The following is an 18,475-nucleotide window of genomic DNA, read 5'->3' as shown; positions in this document are numbered from 1 at the left end:
TCTGGTGCTTCACATACATTCATAAGCAAGAAATTTGTGGAGAAATATTGCATTCCTTGCATTGAATCAAGGGAAGAGTTTATTATTCATTCGTCTGGGGAACAAATATTCACTAAAGAAGTGGCTTTCCATGTGCTCGTAACATTGGCTGAACGAGACTTTCCCACCAATATGATTGTTCTGAAAGGCCAAGATATAGATGTAATTCTGGGCATGAATTGGTTAGCACAGCACAAAGCTATCCTCAACACTGATCTGAGAACCATCAGGTTGAGCTATGGCCATGAAGAGGTTCTCTTGTCCATCCCTGTAGCTATTCCAGCTAAACCATTCGGCAGAGTCTATGAAGCTATCATCCCAGAAATCCAAGATATTCCGGTAGTATGTGAGTTTCCGGACGTCTTTCCTGAAGATCTGCCTGGATTACCTCCAGAAAGAGATGTAGAGTTTGTGATTGAATTGAAGCCCGATACGGGTCCAATTTCTAGAAGGTTGTACCAAATGCCTCCAAATGAGTTGTCCGAACTCAAGACTCAATTACAAGATCTACTAGAGAAGGGATTCATCTGGCCTAGTTCGTCACCTTGGGGATGTCCAGCAATATTTGTCAAGAAGAAGGATCAAACGCTTCGGATGTGCATGGACTACAGACTCCTTAATGAGGTCACAATTAAGAACAAGTACCCTATTCCCCGGATTGATATCTTATTCGATCAACTTACCAGAGCTCGGGTATTTTCCAAAGTTGACCTCAGGTCAGGCTATCATCATATCCGTATCCGACCCAAAGATATACCCAAGACCACATTTACTACACGGTATGGATTATTCGAATATTTGGTTATGTTTTTTGGATTAACGAACGCTCCTGCCCACTTCACATATCTGATGAACTCGATATTTATGCCCGAGTTGGAAAAATTTGTGGTGGTCTTCATTGATGATATCTTGATATATTCCAAGAATGAAGAGGAGCATGCTCAGCATCTACGGATCATATTAACGCGCTTAAGGGAACATCAACTATATGCTAAATTCAGCAAGTGCGCGTTTTGGCTGGAGGAAATCAAATTTCTGGGACACATATTGTCTGCCAAGGGGATTGCGGTTGATCCCAGTAAGGTCAAGGATATTTTAGAGTGGAAACCACCAACCACTGTACATCAAGTTCAAAGTTTCCTTGGACTGGCTGGTTATTACCGCCGATTTATCTCGGATTTCTCTAAACTTGTGAAGCCAATCACAAGTATATTGAAGAACAATACGAAGTTTAACTAGTCCTCAAGATGCAACAAAGCCTTTGAGCAGCTGAAGGTGTTATTGACCACAGCTCCGGTATTAGCTAAACCGGACATTGAAAAGTCTTTTGATGTGTATTGTGACACATCAGGCAGTGGCCTCGGATGTGTTTTAATGCAAGAGGGCCCAGTTATAGCATATGCCTCAAGACAGTTGCGCCGGCATGGGGAACATTATCCAACTCATGACTTAGAATTAGCTGCTGTGGTTCATGCCCTTAAATATGACGCCATTATCTGCTGGGAAATATCTGTCATATATATACGGATCATAAAAGCTTGAAGTACATTTTTACCCAGTCAGAATTAAATATGAGACAGCGGAGATGGCTTGAGCTAATTAAGGATTATGAATTGGAAATTCACTATCACCCAGGCAAGGCCAACGTGGTGGCAGATGCACTAAGTCGCAAGGCTTCCTGTCATTGTCTTACAGTGAAAACTTCTGACATCACATTATGCCAGGAAATGGAGAAATCAAACCTAGGAATGATTCAACATAGAACCTTAAATCAATTGAAGCTTGAGTCAATTCTTCTGCAAAAGGTTATTGATGCACAAAGAAGTGCTGAGGGTATGAAACACATTCATGAGAACATAAAGGCCGGTAAAGCAAACTGTTTCAGAAAGGATGATCAAGGTATTGTATGGTTTAATAACCGCATAGTTGTGCCCAAGAACGATGAAGTCTGCCAGCAAATTCTGGATGAAGCTCATCTTAGTCGCTATTCCATTCATCCTGGAAGCACTAAGATGTATCAGGATTTAAAGCAGCATTATTGGTGGACAAAGATGAAGATTGAAATTGCACGCTATGTGGCGAAATGTGACACCTGTAGACGTGTCAAAGCCATACACATGAAAACTGCTGGTCCATTGCAATCCTTACCTATCCCGACTTGGAAATGGAAGGACATTAGCATGGACTTCATTGTGGGATTACCCAGGACAGCAAAAGGGTTTGATTCTATTTGGGTTATAGTTGATCGACTTACCAAGATAGCCCATTTTCTGACCGTCAAGACAGATTATCCAGTTGCTGTCTATGCTCAGTTACATATTGCCCGTATTCTTAGTCTGCATGGAGTTCCAAAAACCATAATGTCGAATCGTGGGCCGCAATTTGTAGCCAAGTTTTGGGAAGCACTGCATAAGTCTCTGGGTACCAAGTTGCTTCACAGTTCGGCCTATCATCCCCAAACAAGTGGGCAGACTGAGAGAGTGAACCAGATACTTGAAGACATGTTACGTGCATGTGTTCTGGAATTCCCACAGAAATGGGATGAATGTTTACCGTTGGCAGAATTCTCATACAACAATAGTTATCAAGAAAGCATCAAGATGGCACATTTTGAAGCTTTATATGGACGACAGTGTCGTACTCCATTAAACTGGTCTGAACCAGGGGAAAGATGGTTTTTCAGGCCTGATAAGGTTAAGGAGATGGAGGAAAAAGTTCAATGAATTATACATAATTTGAAAGAAGCACAAGCTCGGCAAAAGAATTATGCAGACAAATGACGCAAACCCTTATACTTTCAAGTTAGAGATCATGTGTATCTGAAAGTATCACCAATGAAGGGCATAACTCGTTTCAGTGTAAAAGGAAAGCTTGCACCTCGATACATTGGTCCATTCCTCATTCTTGAACAATGTGGACCAGTGGCATAACGACTCCAGTTACCCGAAACATTGTCTGCAGTGCATAATGTGTTCCATGTGTCTCACTTGAAGAAGTGTCTTCGGGTTCCAGATCGAACCATTGAAGTAACGAATGTTACCTTGGAACCAGACTTAACATACTCAGAACATCCTATTCGAGTCCTAGATTAAAAGGACAGGGTTACCCGAAGAAGAACTCTCAAATTTTATAAGATACAATGAAACCAACTTACTGAAGATTAAGCTACATGGGAAACCCAAGACTTTTTAGAAAAGAATTTCCTAGAATTTTTGGCTTCATGTAAATTGTGAGATATGTATAATTGTTGTAAAAGAGGAATAGACCCCATACCACCCCCTGCCTTGTACAATAAATAATGAAATAAAAATATGACGTGTTTCCTTTTCCATTACTTGCCCTAGGACTTTTAAATCTCGGGACAAGATTCTTTTATGGGGGAAGGATGTAACACCCCTGGTGTTACTGTCACTAAAACTTGAGCATAACATCATGAGCATTGGCATATCATGTGTTTGTTACACTTAGAGTGCATTCACTAGGCAAAAATTTCAAACAAGTTGTATTGGTGTGACCTGGTATGTGTGTAACCCTAGGGTAGGGTACTTAACCCTAAAACAGGCTTCAGAGTGATAATAAAGCCCAAGCATGAAAAAACTTCAAAACTCATGAGAAATAATCATAAGATATCACATTTAATGGACTTGAGTGGCATCCAAACCCTAAAGGTGCCAAAATCCTGAAAAGACCCCTCGAAAACCCTGAGTTGAAACCCTAGGGGATTATGTGTAAATTTTGCACACTTTTGGACCTAAGTGCAAAAGCCAAGGTATTAAGGCACCTCAAATCATATGTTTCACACATTTGAGGATTTTCAAATCAAACCATGAGATTTGGGCTTATTTGCAAAAAAGCCACTCTATGCATCTCATGTGTCTAAGTCCAAAAACAGTTGAACAGGGCTGACTTTGGAGCTCTGTATTTCTAAAAATATAAGGAATTTGCCTAGGATCAACACATCAAACTTGTAGAGCTACTGTAGGAGTACAACTTTGCTAAAGTTATTAAGCATTGTTGACATACAAAAAGTGGAGATAATTAGCCCTAAAGTCTAGCTGTCAGACCACCGTCAGACTGAACACTGACTGACAGTGAGTTCTGAGGAACTTTGGGCTCGATTCTTGTGTAAGGAGATAAGCAAATGGGCAAGATACCTATAGCAAAATTGTAGCTGGTATATAGAGCTACAAGTTTGTTACAGATGAATTAGCAAGTTTTCAAGCGAAAATCCGAGATCTGGGCACTGCGATTCGGTCTGTCAGGCGCTCTAAACAAGTTTCCAATGGCACAGTGTACTAGAAATATCCCAGGTTCAAAGAACCTCGCCGCCGGTGAGCCATGTGCCCAGATTCGTGCCAACCGTTGTGATTCGTGCCCAGCGCAAGTGGATAACGGAGAGGAGTAAAAATCTTGGCGCTCGGATTAGCTCGAGCTCGCTCACCGTTGTGCCGCCGTACCCACTTGGACCATGGCTGGTCGGGATCATCCTCGCCGGCATTAGCCGCTCAACGATCGTGCGCCACGTGCCTTGGTGACTTACCACGTCGCAGTAGCTTGTATTACACACGTTCGGTGATCGCCGGTGAGCTCGCCACGGTGAAAGCCACCAATTGCTTGCGCCAGTGCACCCCCTTCTCTCTGGCCGCCACCGCGCCATCTCAAATTCATGGGCCACCGCTCAGGGGTCCTATAAATTGAGTGTGTCGTCGGCTCCGCTAGGTAGTCAAGCACCTAATCCATCAACTCGTGCCTCAAATCATCCACGAGAGCTCGCCAATTTGAAACTTCCCCAAAATCGATCTAGAGCACCGCGCGAAGTGACCTCGCCGTGGCCAGCGTGCTACAGGTCCGTTCATGTCCTCTGGTTCCTCGTTTCAGTATCCTTAGGTGCTCTTGATACTCCCTGAGCCATCCAATTAAGCTAGGACCCATAAGATCGCCGGGAACACTTCTTGTTATCCGTTGATCGCACTATCACCGTGGGTAGAGCGATTGAGGCCTTGAATCTTGAAATTAGTTGAGGGGAAATGGTGGTTACGAGTTAAATTAAGTGTCCGCCAAGCTAGAGCCCCAGCCGTTGCCCTTTCCGGCCAGTACGAGCTCGCCGGAGCTCGGTCTATGGTCGTTCACCGTCGAGGATCGTGGGCTGTGAAGAAATAGAAGTACAAGGGCCTCGGTGTAATTGTCAGTGACTCATGGAAATAGTGATGTGAACTCAGTTCAGGTTATTTAAAACAACAGGGGCCTTTGCGCAAAGTCATCAGCGCGGGCGCGTTCTGCCTGTACTGCACTGGCTTGGGCCAGATTGAGCCCAGTACTATTGATCCTTTTCCTTTTTCCTTTTCTGTCAGACTTTGGAAATCCTTAGAAAAATCTAGAAAAATGCTAAAAATGTGAGATCAATTTTGTTAGACTCCTAAATTTCTTTAGTATTTAACAAAAATAGTTTTAAGATTTTTAGTACCAACAAGGAATTATCTAGCATTTAAAAAGGCTTAAACCTATACCTCTGGAATTTTAGAAATTAAGTAATAACTCCAAAAATCCCTAAACTTGTTGGATAAGCTTAAAATGATATTTAGAAACCTTGGGTGAAGTTTGACTTGATTTATACAATGTTTGATACCTAAACCACAAAACCCTAATCTTCTAAGTAGTGTCTGCCCTATGAAATAAAATACTGACTCCACAAACCTTAGTTTTCTGGAGTACCGTGAAGGAAAATTGTATTCAAGACCTAAGATGATGTACCTTTATTATCTTTGCATTTTCATAAGCATTACATGAGCATTCATGATTATATATGGTTCTATATAGAAAACGAAGAAGAAGTAGAGGTTGAAGAAGAAAGAGCTACACAACCACCTGAAGACCCACCTGCTGGGAACTGCTTTTATTTTGATATTGGTGGAGCAGAACTCGACTCTCCTATAACACAAGGCAAGCCCCGGTGCATTTGCCACTTCCTTGCTATTTTAAAATCTTTCTCACTTGATTGATGCATTAGGTTATAGGAGTTGTGTTCTAAACAATTGATGCATTTCCTTCCTTGGAAGATTTATTACCTTTCCTTGATCACCTGTTTTATAAAAAGGTTTTTCTTATGCTTAGTCTTTCTCTAGAAAATAAAATGTTTTGTTTTCAACAAAAGATGATGCTTCAAGTGGGAAGGGATGATTTTTCAAAAATAAAATTTGATGGTGGATCCATCATGGCCATGATGGGTTCAACATCGGAAAAGATGTACCTCTGTCAGGTACCAAACTTTGGGTTGAAATGATAAAGCTGAGACCGGGCGGGTAACTTGCACGAGAAGAGAGTCTCGGTGTAGTGTCTCCGTCTTAGTCAATTAAGGACCTTGTTGATGTAGGCCTGCTGACCGAGGACCCTTTAACTGGTCACATGCCTCATCATGGGTAAGCTTTGCCTCGGGCAGACTAATACCAAAATAAGATAACACACAATGGGAGTGGAGAGATGGTGAGAGTAGCGTGTACCCTCTGTGGCAAGAGGCTAGACGGTGGTGTATCTGTGCTCTCGGTTGGCGTGAACCTGATCTGGTCTTAAGAACCCCGGTGGTGAGTTGACATATGCAAGGGTTATGTGCTACATACGTCGTGTGATTGGAGATCCTCAGTTGAGTATTAATCGATTCGGATCACCGTTACTTCTCGAATATGAAGACTTGGTCACTGACTTACATGTAGTATTCCATTGAACAAAAATGGTTGATAAAAGGTGGCTAGTATAGGCCAAGTGCTTGAACTAGGGTAGAAAGAACTCTAGATTCAGGTAATGACTTAACTTGCTAATAAAACTGGATTTTTAAGGATCCACTATTAGTAAGCATTTCTGCAAACAGAGTCTTCATTCTTGTTCAAAGCCTTACCTTGACTCCCTCAAGCCAGCATATCCTTAAGAGTCTTTTATTTTGACGGGTAAGACTTGCGAAAGTACACTTCGTACTCAGGGTTTTCGAACCCATGTTGTTGTAGGTGAGGAAGCAGCAAACTTTTGTTGCTTTTGTTCTAAGGTGGTGCCAAAAGAAGAAACTCAAGAATGAAGCTTCGGGAGGATGTTGTCCTCCTTTTAAAAACACTTTACTGTTAAGCGGGAGGGGTTTTTGCCTCCCAGGGTTTGTAATAATATTACTTCTACACTCCTATATGACTGGTCTGTAATAACAATACTCTCCCTATATTTTAATGTAAATTACGTTACTGTAATTGCTTCTGCTTATTCGTTCCTCCGATGTGTTATAATATCTGCGTGATAGGTGAAACGCTCTTGGGAAAGGTAAGGAATCCAGATACCAAACTTATCAAGTGATCAGGTGCATCTACGAGTTGTCCGAGGTCCGTTGGACAAGGACAACTATAGGTGGGCCTAATGACTTGGGAGGTTCCGTCACAGAGAGTCTCCACTATGCACAATTTTCGAAATGGTGTTTTGGCAATAATTTTGATTTCCTATAGGGGATAGCAAAATATTGACTTGGATTTGCTATATTAACAATTGTAAATATGTAACCAAATGATATTCTGGTTGTCTTATGTTTGTATGAATAATTTTTATTCAAAGTTGTATATCTTTATATTACAAGACTATTGTTTACAAGGTCAAGCTTATGGGTTACTACTACGTAGACCTATCATGAAAACTTCATGTGTTACTAGATACTATCTAGTTATCTATTATCCTTTTTATAAAATGTTTCGTGATAGTTTTAGTTTCTATGGTAAGGCATGGACACATATATACATCTTTTATGTATGTAAACATCCTTAATCTTTAAAAAATCTAACAAATGTATCTAAGGATAATTAGTGCTTCTACATCTCAATGTGTTTTATTATAATATGTTGACTCTGTATCAACGCATGGGCACATAACTATTGATGTATATAAGTCTGCATGATATTGATGGTTGCGATGGTGAAATAACTAGATTAAAACAATAAAATTTATGTATGACTAGGATCGTAAATAGATCACGAAACCCTTCATCATAACAGTATAACACACATTTGTATATAAGTTATCGTGGTATTATATGTTCATGTTGCAACGCACACGCACATACCTAGTACTCTATTAAGAACCTAAGTAATGTAGGCACTTGGTGCTACCACGGCTTCACCCTTCGCGCTGACACTATGAGCCCACCCCTCATCCGATCCTGCCCGCGCAAAAAATAGTGCACAGCTAGCACTCGAACCTGCACACCTCTGCTCTAAAATTTTGGGACTAACCATCAAACCACACATACCTTAGTGTTAAAAATAAACAATAATTATATATGAATAAATACCTCAATACCTATTTACATGATAATCCCTATGTCCTATTACATTAGTCGTTCTAGCTTTCAGTCACCTACAAGAATTATTCTTTGAATGTGGACATAAGTTGGTTTTAGATACATAGAATTTTTTGTGAATTTAGACAATCACAAACACTTCCAAAACGACCAATATAATGGGACATGGGGAATATATAATAATTATAGCAAAACACAAGTAGGGCTAGTACAAATATAAAGATGAGATCGGGGGTATAGCATGGCCGCCATGCATGGAAAAAAATTCTGAACAATACGTCCGCTACATAGGCGTGATGCAACATATCCATATCGCGTGCATCCATTGGGTGCCCGTAAAATGCTTGTTGGATTTTTCTCTTGGTCACACGCGTATCTTAAGGAGGGTCTAGGGTCCGTTTCTTTTAGGTGACAATAAGTTTTAAATTTTAGACTATAAAATTTAAGAATAAGATCGAATTAGAATCGAACTCTTTTTTTATTTATTTTTAAACTAAAATTTATTTAAAACCCTAAAAAATTATAATTTTTTTTGGATCGCGATAAATTACAGCCCTCGCTGGCTACCCACACGTTGACGACGTACGTGCAGAATTTTTTATCTAGGCGTCGTGGTGGGCCAGGTCGCCCCGAGCCCTCGACCGGACTGCCCGTGTTCGTGCTCGGCCGGACTTGTCGTGCGCCGGCGACAGGGCGAGGCATATGGCGTTGGCGGACCAGCTGGTGCCCCCTCGCTGGCCCGTGTGGGCTCAGAAAGCCCAGAGTGGCAGGACACTGTGGTGGCCCGCCCCTGGATTTTGGGAAATATTTTATCGCCAGCAGTCCCGCCTAATCACACTCACACACCGTCACGGCGTCACATGCTCTCCGTCCCCTTTTTCGCTCACAAAAATTTAATTTTTAAACCCAGGAGCCGCGGAAAAAAAGAGAAAGAGAGAGCAAAAACCCTGGTCCCCTCCGCCCGCCGCCGCCACCACCGCGCCTCCGCATTTCAGATCAGAAGTCAGAGCCCAGAGGGGAGGGTCTGTGGCGCCGCTCCCGTCCCGCCGGAGACCCAAGCGAGAACCGCCACTCCTCCTCCTTCCCTCATTTTGAAATCGATTTCGGCGGCCTCTCACCTCCGCAGCCCGCACCATCTCTCCGCGGCTGCTGCGCTACTTAACCGCCTCGATCTGCTCCCCATTTCCCCGTCCAGATAAACGCCAGCCGAAACCTTAGGGTCCCGCGCCTCCGCCTCCTTCTTCCCCGCCGCTGAAGAGGTCGACGATGGCGGGCAAGGAGAACGCAGCTCCCGTGGGGGCCCTGGGCGTGGCGGGGCCCCGGCTCACGCGGGCCGCGGCGAAGCGCGCGGCGGCGATGGCGGCGGAGGGTCCGGACGACGCCAAACGGAGGCGGGTGGCGCTTGGGGAGCTCCCGGCGCTCGCCAACAACGCCGCCCTCGCACCGTCTCGCCCCGTGAAGCCCTCGAAGCCCGCGTCCAGGCCCGCGAGGCCCGGCGCGTCGGAGGCCTGCGGGCCCGCCGCCGCCGCCGAGGCCGAGCGCTGCGCGTCCTTCTCCCCGCCGCGCGCCGCCGACGCCGAGTCCAACTCCGCCTCCTACTCCCCGCCGCGCACCACAGCCGACACCGCTTTCTCCGCGCCGCCGCGCGCCGCCGACGCCGAGTCCAACTCCGCCTCCTACTCCCCGCCGCTCGCCACAGCCGACACCGCTTTCTCCGCGCCGCCGCGCGCCGTGGCGCCCGCCGACCTCCAGCTCTCCGGGTCCTACGCCTCCGACATCTACACCTACCTCCGCTCCCTGGAGGTACTCCGCTCCGCTCCCCAATCTTTCGCATTTCCGCAGATTCGATGCATCTGCGTTGGGTCTCGTCTGATCCGATGCTTGCTTGCTACGGATTTGGTGCGGCGGGTGCAGGTGGATCCGCAGCGGCGGTCCAGATCCGATTACATCGAGGCGGTGCAGGCGGACGTCACGGCCCACATGCGGAGCATCCTCGTCGACTGGCTCGTCGAGGTCGCCGAGGAGTACAAGCTCGTCGCGGACACGCTCTACCTCACCATCTCTTATGTCGACCGCTTCCTCTCCGTCAACGCGCTCGGCCGTGACAAGCTGCAGCTCCTTGGCGTTGCCTCCATGCTCATTGCCGCGTAAATGCCACCACATTGTGTCGTTTGCTTCTAATTCTAGGCATTCAAAAATTGGGGATTGATCTGGGTCCGGTGCTTGCAGGAAGTTCGAGGAGATCAGCCCGCCGCACCCGGAGGACTTCTGCTACATCACAGACAACACCTACACCAAAGAGGAGCTCCTCAAGATGGAGAGCGACATACTCAAGCTTCTCAAGTTCGAGTTGGGCAATCCTACAATCAAGACCTTCCTGAGGTGGCAAACTCACTGACCCACAAGCTCATAATTTTCATGTTCTTAATTTCCATCTGAACATGTTGGCTAACGGAATATCTGCTACCACATCATCTCTCCTTTGTCTTGCTGATTTCAGACGTTTCATAAGATCTGCCCATGAAGACAAGAAGGTTGCCAGCTCATTCTGATTTATCACATCCAATTGTTCTCTTCTTTCAATGTGCATTGACGTCTTATGTTTTTCTTTGCATTCTTGCTGCAGGGCTCCATCTTGTTAATGGAATTCTTGGGGAGCTACCTCGCTGAGCTGAGTCTACTAGATTATGGCTGCCTCCGGTTCTTGCCATCAGTAGTTGCTGCTTCAGTCATGTTTGTTGCTAGGCTGACCATTGATCCAAATACCAATCCGTGGGTAAGGAACTGGAGGATCTTCTTGATGCGTGCAGAGGATCTCTCTGTTTCTCAAGGCTCATTATCCTGCATTTTTTGTATGTAATTATAGAACACAAAGCTGCAGAAGATGACTGGCTACAAAGTTTCTGAACTCAAGGATTGCATCGTAGCCATACATGACTTGCAGCTCAACAGGAAATGTCCATCATTAACGGCAATTCGAGACAAGTACAAGCAGCACAAGGTATACACATCTAGAGTCTAGTGATCCTCCTTTTATATATGAACGCTAATTTCGTAATGGCACTGTGAGTCTAACTCTGCAATCGCTTGGAACAGTTCAAATGCGTGTCATTGATCCTCGTGCCTGTCGTGATCCCTACTTCATACTTTGAAGACTTAGCTGAGTAGCTGCTCTCGGACTGTACCGCTGTAAGGCTAACAATCTGAGCTCTCCTTGAGCTCTTAGGGACAAGCAGAAAATAACCGTTTGATGAGCTTTCCTCTCATTTAAGTAGCGTGGTGAAAGCTATTTGTTTGAGGTTCTTTAGGATTCGCGCCGCTGTGTCACTCTTAGTGAGACCAGGCATTCTCTTGCTGTGAATCTTGTATCATATCTTAGTCACACCTTGCCTTGGTCCGTTGGCAACGAATGTAATGTTTGATACGTTAGACCCTTCCATCTGATCTATCTATGATGCGTGGATACTTTACTCGTGTTAGATACCGTATCAGATACTGATACTTCGTGGATATGTATCCGATACGCATCGAATATTTTTGTGATTTTAAATAAATAAAAAAAAACTTGAATACTCCAACTAGTGAATTAGCGTTGCTTGTCTCAGTCCAGATGGATGATGTTTTGTGACAGAGGAAATGAGAACCGAGAGAGACCTTTCTTTATTGCATTCTCATATATAAATGAAAAGACACAAGAGGAGAAGGCTAATGACCCTTTGGTATTAGGGTCACGTCCGATGGTCGTGCCAAAGTGGAGACGTGCGAAAGGACACGTCCCATGACCATTTGGTCCATGCGACTAGAGCAGTAATAACTGCTTACATCACGTAACAGATGCAAGAAGACAAAAGGTTTATCTTGATTCAGATAATAGAATGTCCTACTTTTAGGGTGTGTTTGGTTTGACTTTTGGCTTTGGCTTTTGCCCCCCTAAAAGCCAAAAGCCAACCAAAGGGCTGGATTTAGGAAGCAGCTTTTTCTAAAAGCCGACTTTCTCGTAATGCAAATCTGAAAGCACCCCTGGACTTGCTTTTAGTGACTTTTCGGATGGAACCATAAAAACATATATCGAAGAATTTTTAACGACTTTTAGTGGTTTCCACCAAACAGTTTTTAGCTTTTTAACAGCTTATAGCCTACAACAGCTTTTTCCACAGCTCACAGCCCACAACAACTTTTTTCACAGCCACAGCCCAACCAAACAGGCCCTTAACAGAGAGGGATGAGACTTATATTATCTTGCACCTAAGTGCTTGTAGTAGGGTACAAGCTAGATGAGAGAGGCAATGAACCCAAACTGTGGATGATTGAGTGTAACACCTCAAAATCCTATTTTGGGATTTATAAACGTTTCTTCAAAAGATTGAGTTAGAATGGATTTTAATAGTAGATTCCTTTCTCTATAAAGTACATTTTCCTAAATTAAGTAAATAGTAACATTACAATTTTGGTACTTCAAAATTTAGAGTTAAAACTTTAAACTAAGATTTGAGTTAAGAGAGAAAACATGAAAAGATTCTCCCTTGTTTAATCAACTATTCAGTATAGATTGCATGCCTAGGAACCTTCTCTTAATAGGAATTATATACTATAAAGTATTCTCTCTTACAAAAAAAATCTTGGGATGAACCTTTAATATGAATACACAATATCTTCTTAAAATGAATAATTTACTTATTACATATTTGATGGATTTTATCTAACTAAAGGAATTAAACAAATGGTGTAAAAATGTGTAAATAATTAAACTATGCATCATGTCGTATTTTGTGTTGCTGCATTTGATTGCCATAGTCATAAGAGGAATTTTAAACCCAGACTAAATTTGGAGAACAAATAGGAGAAAAGAAAAAACAGAAAAGGGAATGGGGGGGTTCCGATTTTGGCCCAGCTTCTTACCCTTCTCCACCGGCCCACTCTGCAATATCCCACCCGTGGCCCAAAATCCCACCCCCACTGGCGCCTATCCCTTGTAGGTGGGCCCCACCGACAAGACGTCGCTGCACGCGCGTGGGAAAACTGGACACTGACGCGTGGGCCCATTTCGTCGGATCCATCTCCTACTCGTGCCGTAACAAACTGCGCAGGACCCGCATGCAATTCGCCCTCATCAAATACGTAGGCATCTCTCCTCGTGGCCTTATAAACCGAGTGCCTCCCCTCATCCACCCGTCTAGGCTAGTATTGCTCCTCATTTTGGAATCACCATTGCCGAGCATCAGGAGGCGAGAAGAGAGAATCAGAGCGCCACGCCTGGAAATCGCGCAAGTCGGTGCTCTGCCCTCGGGATGTGGTCACAGACGTTCATCGGAGCACCCCGAGCACATCAATGGCAATTTCAAGTGTGAAGATAGATCGAAAGGTCTGGAATTGCTCGTTGGTGACGCGTTACCGTCGTGGGACCACTTTGAGCCGAGGGCAGACCAACTGTCGCTTCCATCTCTGGTGAGGTGCTCTCCGTCGAATGCGCTGTTGTTTCTATCTTCGCTTTCGTCTTGTAGCGTGCTGCTTGGTCCACCAGAGCTCTGTTTTGGGTTTCGCTGCCTCGCGCCACCACGAGAGGGCCTGGGCGTCGCCGGTCTATCAACTAGAGTGGATCGTGGGGCAGGTGGGTTGGTGACCGTTGATGAAGGCATGAACGACCTAAAATAGATCGTTGCGTGTGGAGCTTGTGGTCGTTGGATCGAATACGAATGGGTGAGATTAGAACGAGTGTACCCCTTCGATTATTTAAATCTAGGCCATCGATCAACACCCCTTCGATTACCCCTTCGTTGGAGTAATTAAACATATGTCCCTAGACTTCGCATTTAAGCCTCGGAAAGTGATCATGTGTATGAAAACAGTCCTAAATAACCTAGAAACTTAGGAATTCCATAACTTTTATGTTCTAACTCCGATTTACTCCGTTCAAGTGGCGTTATCTTCGTAATAAAATTATCTACACGTTAGTAACCTTATAATATAACATGTTTTAAATAATTAATTTGTTTACCCTATGTTCATTAGAGTAACTTTTCTAAATAAAGTTAAGGTAAAGTTTTCAGTCCCTAGTTATAAATTGACAAAAATATGTGTTCTAATCAAGTTATAACCTAGATTAAAATTAAATTAATGTTTTCTTAAGAGTATTTTTATCACATGATTCATTAATCAACATAGACACAATTTTCATATCTGATCACATAAAACATATGAACCTTTTAACCATTACTCTGATTTTAGTGATTCTTGAACCTGCGATCTCGTAGCAGCGCGTAGAATATTCTTACGTTGTTTGTTCCCATGTTTGGTGTAATATTATTTCTTGTCTATTTGTATGTATTGCTACGAGTAGCAGCGATGTCACGAGAAACTTGAAGACTAACTTGGTACCTAGGATCTCAAGTCTAAGGTAAGTTATGCCCTTGATCACTCTTCTCTACCTAATAACGTTCTCTGGTAATCACCGTGATATGATCAGGTTAATTTGATGGGATCCAATAGGTTTCCCTAGTTTTGTTTACCCCACACCTCGCAAACAAAAGAACTATTGGGTAGATTTATTATTGCTCTACCTGGTTTTGGGAAATTAATGTTATATTGTGATCATGTTCCAATTATGTTGTTGTTTTAATTATTGATCATGATAAGATCATCATGTTATTTGGAGCATGGAGAACCACCAAGGAAAACAGTGCTACCACAAGGGTGGAATGGGACGCTCTTGGCCAAGTAATTAGGAAAGCTAGGGAGAGATTACCTTACCCAAAAGGGGCAAGCGGGGAGGCGTCGCTGCAGAGTATAGTGAGGTTCTCGGGTCGAACTGCTGCGATGGCATTTCGGATGAGGGATTCCTATGCTTCCTTCTTCCTGAAACCATAGTGGGTTTTCTCGAACTAGTGGAACTTTGGAAGGCCTCAGTGGATTCCAAGCCATTCACCTTGGAAGTGTCTAAGGGTCTACCTAACCCTGGCTAATCGAGAAACACGTCTTGTGGGTAAAGATGCACAACCTCTACAGAGTGTAAAACTGGTATATCAGTCGTGCTCACGGTCATGAGCGGCTCGGACACTCACATGATTAAATTATGGAATTAAACTTAATTTGTCATATGCATTGCATTGTGGGTGTTATTATTAATTGTGATCTCTTATTTATTTGGGTTGGTATCTACTTATACTTAGTAATTGCTAATAAAATTTTGACCAAATCTAAAAGCAATACTCAACTTTAACCATCTTCTTTGGTAAGCCTTACACTTCACATGAGCCCCTTCGTAAGTATGCTCATGCACATTATTCCCCACAACTTGTTGAGCGATGAACGTATGTGAGCTCACACCCTTGCTGTACTCACATCCCCCTAGGTCAAGGACAGGTACCACAAGATAAGGAGCATGAAGGATGCCGCGATGAGTTCGTGAGAGGTCTACGTCGTCGTCTCCCAGTCAACTATGGTTGCGGAGGATCATTGTATTCATATGATGTAATTATTTAGGTATTTTGTACGGAACTCCTATTATATAGTAAAGATGTGACATTCGTTTTTGTACCATGAGTCATCATATGTGTGAGACTTAATCCTAGCACACATTTGATTCGCGCCCGGGTTTGGGCCTTAAATCCGGGTGACATTGAGGCAAGTGTCAATATCGGTTGTGGAGGGAAAAACCTGTGAAGTGTTGTTCTCCCCCTCCCCCTAGATGCCCTGGACTCATCCTTTTTATAGCCTTAAGGAGGGATCATAGGAGCACCAAGGTTTGTCGTAATGGCAAGAGGAGGCGAGCCCGAACCTCTATAGCAGTATGGCCACTGGTATGGTTTTTGTCCTTGTGGCTGTCTTTGATCAGGGGAAGGATTTTCGGCTCTTATATCCCGTATCTTGACCAAGCAGAGAGTCGAGGCCATGGTTGGGGGCTTGGATGCGTACCTGAGCCCATCTTGTGGATGTGTTGTTCGAGTCGTAGTTGTTAAAATAGTGATAAGTATTTTGAACAACTCATGGTAATTCATCCCATTTGGCGTAAAGTAGACTTGACACCAGCCCTGTAGTTTCTGTAGCCATCCCGTTGTCATCTATCCTTGTTGAAGGGTAGGTGGCATTGGGCGTCCTCTTATCGATGTTATTTGGGCTGAGGCAATGCCCGGGCAAGGCGGAGGTTTCTCTGAGGCCATGGTCGGACCTGCGCCTAGCCATGCAGTCGTGTATGGAGTGGTTACAATAGTGCCAGAGTGGCTTCCTGTGGGATTCACGGGGAGTTGATGGCTACTGCTAGGGCAGTTGGTCGAGGCCGAGCTCGGGTGAGGCAAAGTTTGCTCCTGAGGCTGAAGCCGTCTTCGGGAGAGGCAGAGTTCTTTCCCGAGGGTGAGGCTGTGCCTAGACGTTTGCATGTCCCATCCGTAGTTATTCGAGAATAGTGGTTAGAGTGGGGGAACCATGTCCGATATTCGCGGGCATGCGTCATCGTGGTTGGTGAAAGTAGACAGGACAACGGTCCCATCATCTTCTGTTGGTTGCGGTGTCACATAGAGCAGATATCTGTATCGTTGCATTTAATGTGCACGTCTTTATGGTTCTCGAGATCTTTGGCTGAGGCTGGGCTCGAGGCTGTCCTCTGTCCGAGATGACCTCGAGCGAGCCGAAAACCGCCTTCTGAAAAGGGGGCCCTCGGGCAAGTCGAGGATTTCTCTCGGGCGCAACCTTCGACCGTGGATGGGCTCGGGCGAGACACAGTTTTGCGCGACCGTCAAGCGAGGCCTCGGGAAAATCATGATTCAACCCTGCTCGATCTCGGGGAACATATTTTCTTATTTCTCGGTACTTAGATGTTAGGTATGCTTAGGGGCACAATCCAGGTATCTGATAATCGCCTAGAGGGGTGGTGAATAGGGCGAAACTGAAATTTACAAATATAAACACAACTACAAGCCGGGTTAGCGTTAGAAATATAAACGAGTCCGTGAGAGAGGGTGAAAAACAAATCGCAAGCAAATGAAGAGTGTGACACACGGATTTGTTTTACCGAGGTTCGGTTCTCGCGAACCTACTCCCCGTTGAGGAGGCCACAAAGGCCGGGTCTCTTTCAACCCTTCCCTCTCTCAAACGGTCCCTCGGACCGAGTGAGCTTCCCTTCTCAAATCACTTGGGAATCAAACTTCCCGCAAGGACCACCACACAATTGGTGTCTCTTGCCTCAATTACAAGTGAGTGTTTGATCACAAGAAAGAATGCGAGAGAAAAGAAGCGATCCAAGCGCAAGAGCTCAAATGAACACTACAAATCACTCTCTCTCTAGTCACTAAAGCTTTGTGTGGAGTTGGGAGAGGATTTGATCTCTTTAGTGTGCTTTGCAATGAATGCTAGCTCTTGTATATTGGTTGGAAGCTGGAAAACTTGGATGCAATGAATGGTGGGGTGGTTGGGGTATTTATAGCCCCAACCACCAAACTTGACCGTTGGTGGAGGCTGTCTGTTCGATGGCGCACCGGACAGTCCGGTGCACACCGGACATGTCCGGTGCCCCAGCCACGTCACCAATGCCGTTGGATTCTGACCGTTGGAGCTTCTGACTTCTGGGCCCGCCTAGATGTCCGATGCACACCGGACATATCCTGTTCATTGTCTGGTGCGCCAGTATGGGCGTGTCTGACTTCTGCGCGCGCTGCGCGCGCATTTAATGCGTCGCAGGTAGCCGTTGGCGCCGAAATAGCCATTACTCCGCTGTTACACCGGACAGTCCGGTGTATACCGGACAGTCCGGTGTATACCGGACAGTCCGGTGAATTATAGCGGAGCAGCTCAAATGAATTCCCGAGGCTGGCGAGTTCCTGAGGCCATCCTTCCTTAGAGCACCGGACATGTCCGGTGTGCACCGGACAGTCCGGTGAATTATAGTGGAGTCGCCTCTGGAATTTTCCGAAGGTGGTAAGTTTGAGTTAGAGTCCTTTGGTGCACCGGACACTGTTCGGTGGTGCACCGGACACTGTCCGGTGTACACCGGACAGTCCGGTGCCCCAGACCAGAGGTGCCTTCGGTTGTCCCTTTGCTCCTTTGTCGAATCCAATATTTGATCTTTTATTGGCTGAGTGTGAACCTTTTACACCTGTATTAACTTATACACTAGAGCAAACTAGT

At 44.7% G+C, this 18,475-nt stretch overlaps 1 protein-coding gene across 1 annotated transcript; it reads left to right on the top strand.

The window, feature by feature from the left end:
- The first annotated feature begins 9,298 nt into the window (after positions 1-9,298).
- Positions 9,299-11,796, top strand: LOC103650257 (cyclin-A3-2-like). Its single transcript, NM_001329551.1, has 7 exons — positions 9,299-10,162; positions 10,274-10,506; positions 10,589-10,741; positions 10,860-10,893; positions 10,986-11,135; positions 11,226-11,360; positions 11,456-11,796. Exons 1-7 carry the CDS (start codon positions 9,626-9,628, stop codon positions 11,525-11,527), a joined length of 1,314 nt encoding a protein of 437 aa, NP_001316480.1. The 5' UTR covers positions 9,299-9,625; the 3' UTR covers positions 11,528-11,796.
- The last annotated feature ends 6,679 nt before the right edge of the window (positions 11,797-18,475 follow it).

This window comes from Zea mays, chromosome 3 (assembly GCF_902167145.1).
Source record: "Zea mays cultivar B73 chromosome 3, Zm-B73-REFERENCE-NAM-5.0, whole genome shotgun sequence".
Lineage (NCBI taxonomy): Eukaryota > Viridiplantae > Streptophyta > Magnoliopsida > Poales > Poaceae > Zea > Zea mays.
Note: the sequence above shows the minus strand (reverse complement) of the source record. Positions and strands in the feature narration are given on the sequence as shown.

Bases quoted from the DNA above. Each gene is read 5' to 3' on its own strand.
- LOC103650257 (NM_001329551.1), top strand. From the start codon at position 9,626: ATGGCGGGCAAGGAGAACGCAGCTCCCGTGGGGGCCCTGGGCGTGGCG. The intron at 10,507-10,588 runs GTAAATGCCACC...CGGTGCTTGCAG, and splicing joins GCCTCCATGCTCATTGCCGC to GAAGTTCGAGGAGATCAGCC. The intron at 11,361-11,455 runs GTATACACATCT...CGCTTGGAACAG, and splicing joins ACAAGTACAAGCAGCACAAG to TTCAAATGCGTGTCATTGAT.